Genomic DNA, 4,937 nt, shown 5'->3' on the forward strand with positions numbered 1-4,937 from the left:
GGGAGGAGGGAGGGGGAGGGGGAGGAGGAGAAGGAGGAGGGAGGGGGGCTGTATAAAGTCAAAGGGCTGCACATGTGGGGCCACACTGTCAGAGAGACTCGGTCTGACTCCTCCGCTGCTGCTGATCATTGGAGGATCCTGATCACTGACAGAAACTGATCATTAAGGATTATTGATTTTATGAATTCTCTTCATCAGGACTGTGACAGAGAAGAAGCTGCACGATGGATTTAAACCTGCTGATTTCCGTGTTGTCAGTGATGTTCACCTGGACTCTGAGCACAGGTAAGTTTACTGATGAACTGATTCAGAGCGTTTCTAATGATCTAAATGTGACTCTTCTCTCTGAATCTGCTGCTGTCACAGTCACATGCCGCCATGTTCACATCTCATTTACACTTAGTAACTGGATATTTCTTCACAGTTCTATCGGCTCCTTCTGGAGAAACTCCCGCCGCCTCCCCCGCCTCCCCGCGGAGACACGTCCGGACCAAACGCTGCTCCTGCGCCACCTTCCTGGACAAGGAGTGCGTCTACTTCTGCCACCTGGACATCATCTGGGTCAACACACCTGAGTGAGTGTCTGCGCCGTGATGTCAGCTCAGAGACAGGATTTAATACAGTTTATTCTCAGGGATGAAGAAGTTCATGAGAGGAGCTGAGAGCCGCCGGAAGTAAACTCCACACGCTCCTCTGCAGCTTTTATTTAAAGATCGTTTTTACTTATTAGTCACTTTATTTATAATAACGATGGTCTAAATGTCATTTATTCTTTTGATCTGTTCTTTTATTTATTCATTTTCTATTGTTGTTGTTAATAGTTTTTTTTAAATCGGTATATTGATTTGTTTTTTCTCTTCAGCTCATCAGTCACTGACCTTTATGAGACGTGCTGTACAAATAAAGTTTGATTGATTGATTAGTGATTGGAAATAGAAACAGGCTGATACAGAAATCAGAGGCCGACAGTAAAAGTTAGTGATTTAGAGTCAGATGAGGTTGTAATTGAAAATACTGTATCATGTGACTTTAAACGCATTAAAACGTCACATATAATATTTTTGTTATTAAACCTGCTCGGGTTTGATCGTTCATTTCCGTTGATTCATTCGAACATTGTCACCGTTCTGCCCAGGCGCGTGGTCTCTTACGGACTGGGCAACGCTCCCAGGACGAAACGCGCGGCCGTGGACTCCATGGTAACCGGTGCTGGAGCGCGCTGCCGGTGTCTCCGTGAGGAGGACGAGAGCTGCAGCAGCTTCTGCCGCAGGTGGGTGATTTTATCATGTTACACTAATGAGCCAAACATCATCATCATCATCATCAGTGTTTGTTCCATCATGTGAGAACTGATGGATGATGGTTAAATGTGTGGAAACCGCGGGTAACTGAAGGTGATCCGCTCTCCTCGTGTGTTTTCAGGTCTGAGCTGATCCGCCCCCCCCCGGGCGACGGTTGCTCTGAGACACAGAACAAACAGCAGCTGGCAGAAGACACGGGCGGGATTAAGAGGTAAAACAACCCACTGAAGTATCAGTAATTAAAACCTCACGCAACACAGAGATTTTTGGAGGGAAAATATCTCATCATGTTTCCAAGAGTGAAAGTCTGAGAGAGTTAGAGATGACGAGTTCTCTGAGCAGCTCTGTGATAAAACCTGTCACATCTCATGGAGTTAAATTGTGCTGCACAAAAGCTTCAACAGTGAAGAAGCAGAAGCTGCAGTTCCTCTAACGACCACTAGAGTCTGGCTCCAACAGTGAGTCAGTCCCCATAGACTCCCATGTTAAAATGTCCAACTTTACAGCAGAAATAAACATGTTTACAGCCTGGTACAAAAACTGTTTTGGTCCCTAGAGCTGATTTCCTCCTTCATGACACCTGTTTATATAACTCACCTGTTTATATAACTCACCTGTTTCTGTTTTAACTAATGTTATGGAGGATTGAGGGCGTGGCCTCTTTGAGTGACAGGTGGGGGAGCCATAGTCTGTAAATAAAGATGGACATCGTCTCTTTGACGTCACCCACAGGTTCCTGAAGCTCAGAGTGAGCTGCTCCACCGTCGCCATGTTATCAGTGTCTGACTCCGCCCCCTAACTCCCAGCTAATCCAAATATGGTCGAAGAGGAGGGGCGTGGGTGGAGCTGAGACTTTGGTCCACGATGGTTTAATAACTGTGGCAAGCATACGGTCTCGTTAGCATCGTTAGCACAGCTGGGCGTTTTGCCCGAAAGCTAAAACAAGGCTAATATATGAACTGGTAAATTAGCTAGTTAACAAGCTAAACTAACAAGCTAGGTATGGTGAGTACAGACACCGATACTTGCTTATTATTGACTCAATTAGCTGAGGTGACGCCGAGCAGACAGCTAGCAGCTAACTAATTGTGACAGCACCCACCTGTCAGAGGCCACGCCCTCAATCCTCCATAACTTTAGTCCTTAATAAAACAGAAACAGGTGAGTTATATAAACAGGTGTCATGAAGGAGGACAGAGCTGCTCTCATGTTCCTTCATGTTGTGAAACTCAAACTCTCAGTTCACGGCGCCGCTCGTCTGAGTGGCTGACAGCTCCGCCCAGCTGTAGCTCCACCTTTTACTGAGGCTGATGGTTCTTTGTGTCTGCAGGATGGAGAAGCAGGTGTCTCTTGACGTGCTCAGCGTCGCCCTGAAAACCCGCGTGCTGCTGGAGAAGTGGAGGGTGACACGGCGCCACAGGGCGAGGGCGAGGGAGGCTGAGAGCGTGGCCTCGTAGAGACGACAGAAAACCTATAACATCTCCAAACACAGGGAGGGAAACGGCTTCATCACCACGGGCCATTCTCCTCAGCCATTGACGGGGGGGGGCCCGGGTCAGCAGCCCCCCCCCCGGAAGACACCAGAGAGTCAGAAAACTGACTCCATGTTGACTTCAAGCTGCGGAGTGGCGAGGTGTCTGCAGAGGAGCAGGAGTTCAACCTCCACCTCATCAGACAGGGGAAGGAGGTCAGAGACGATGCTGGGAGACAAGGTGACAGGAGACAAGGTGACAGGTGACCAGGTGACAGGAGACCAGGTGACCAGGTGACCAGGAGACCAGGTGGACTTGGACTCAGTCTGCAGACTGAAGGACGCTCCTTGATGTTTTCAGACTCTGGAATCAAAGAAAAACATCAAACATTTCACTGGATTCATCAGAAAATTAAAGATCAATAAATCAAATCACTGTTGATCAATGAGGGAGTTTCTACTTCTGATATTTCAGAATTTCCGTCTCTCGGTTGAAACAGTCGAAGGATTTTGGACTTTGTGACGTTGTTTCTCTTGTTTTCACTGACTGAATCTATTTGCTGTATTTGGGTCACAGGTCACTTCCTGTACGTCAGGTCAAAGGTCACTGTACCTGCTGGACAATCTCTCACTGATGACATCACAGACGTATTTATGATTTCACTGAATGTGTATATTGTTGTTATGATTTATTTATTCTTTCTACATATTGTTTGATATTCACCATATTGGTGCGTCATGTTTGTCATTTCTATGAAATGTGTCGTCACTGAGGAGCCATGTTGTTAATAAAGTTTTATACAACACCTCATCTCCTTCATCTTCTTCTTGTGCAGGATTCAGTGACAGTTTCAGCAGCTGGAAAAGACTCAGACATCAGTGTGAGTCAGTGTCAATGAGAAACAAGAGACAGAGTGAGAGGAGGATGAAGACAGAGACAGACAGACGTGTTGATGTGGACGAGGACGAGACAAAGAGCTGAAGCCGTGTTTACATCTCTCCATCAGCTGATTCAGGGTTTCTGTGATCTCTGGTTCAAACACTTTGATTTCTGACTCAGTGAAGTTCCACTTTTCTTCTCTTATCTGCTACCTTTAACTACCTGTAACTACCTTTAACTACCTGTAACTACCTTTAACTACCTTTAACTACCTTTCACTACCTTTAACTACCTGTAACTACCTTTAACTACCTGTAACTACCTTTCACTACCTTTCACTACCTTTAACTACCTGTAACTACCTTTAACTACCTGTAACTACCTTTCACTACCTTTAACTACCTTTAACTACCTGTAACTACCTTTAACTACCTGTAACTACCTGTAACTACCTTTCACTACCTTTCACTACCTTTAACTACCTGTAACTACCTTTAACTACCTGTAACTACCTGTAACTACCTGTAACTACCTTTCACTACCTTTAACTACCTGTAACTACCTGTCACTACCTGTAACTACCTGTAACTACCTGTAACTACCTGTAACTACCTGTAACTACCTGTAACTACCTGTAACTACCTTTACCAGCAGTCTGTTTTTTACCTAAATGAACCTCGTGGTTCTGCATGAATCGACTCTCATCAAAGAAGAAAAACTCAGCTGAGAGAAACTCATTTCTACATAAATCTGTTTTAAAGGTGAAATCCTGCAGATCATCAGACACATTCACTCACTCCACCTTTTGATGTAGAAGAGTCTCACAGTTTTTGTTTTCTTTGTAGCAGGATGAATGAGCTGCGTCGCACTTCTACATGATGGATGTCTAACAAGTTTTTCTTGGGCGGAGTTCAAACGCTGCTGCGTCTTTAACCTGCTGCATCACTCAGCACCAGCTGTTGCACCTGACAGGACAACCGCTGATCTGTGATCAGTTAACATACACAGTCCAGTCAGCACACTGATGGGGGGGGGGCATAACAGGAGGTCTGTCTGTCTGTCTCTCTCTGTCTGACTCTCTGTCTCTCTCTCTCTCTCTCTCTGTCTCTCTCTCTCTCTCTGTCTCTCTGTCTCTCTCTGTCTCTCTCAGTCTCTCTCTGTCTCTCTCAGTCTCTCTCTCTCTCTCTCTCTGTCTCTCTGTCTCTCTCTCTGTCTCTCTCTCTGTCTCTCTCTGTCTCTCTCAGTCTCTCTCTCTCTCTCTCTCTGTCTCTCTGTCTCTCTCTCT

The 4,937-nt window shown here is 45.7% G+C and overlaps 1 protein-coding gene across 1 annotated transcript; it reads left to right on the forward strand.

Moving 5' to 3' along the window:
* Positions 1-97: 97 nt before the first annotated feature.
* edn1 (endothelin 1) lies at positions 98-3,583 on the forward strand. The gene is made up of 5 exons (XM_023406271.2): positions 98-285; positions 425-575; positions 1,136-1,270; positions 1,423-1,512; positions 2,632-3,583. The coding sequence occupies exons 1-5, from the start codon at positions 225-227 to the stop codon at positions 2,756-2,758; spliced, it is 564 nt and encodes a 187-aa protein (XP_023262039.1). The 5' UTR covers positions 98-224; the 3' UTR covers positions 2,759-3,583.
* The last annotated feature ends 1,354 nt before the right edge of the window (positions 3,584-4,937 follow it).

Source organism: Seriola lalandi, unplaced genomic scaffold, assembly GCF_002814215.2.
Source record: "Seriola lalandi dorsalis isolate HSWRI2012SDOR001 ecotype SW California unplaced genomic scaffold, Sedor1 jcf7180002054298, whole genome shotgun sequence".
In the NCBI taxonomy this organism is placed as follows: Eukaryota; Metazoa; Chordata; class Actinopteri; order Carangiformes; family Carangidae; genus Seriola; species Seriola lalandi.

Coding starts and splice junctions, on each gene's coding strand:
- edn1 (XM_023406271.2), top strand. CDS start 225: ATGGATTTAAACCTGCTGATTTCCGTGTTGTCAGTGATGTTCACCTGG. Junction 286..424: donor CACCTGGACTCTGAGCACAG/GTAAGTTTACTG, acceptor ATTTCTTCACAG/TTCTATCGGCTCCTTCTGGA. Junction 1,513..2,631: donor GACACGGGCGGGATTAAGAG/GTAAAACAACCC, acceptor TTGTGTCTGCAG/GATGGAGAAGCAGGTGTCTC.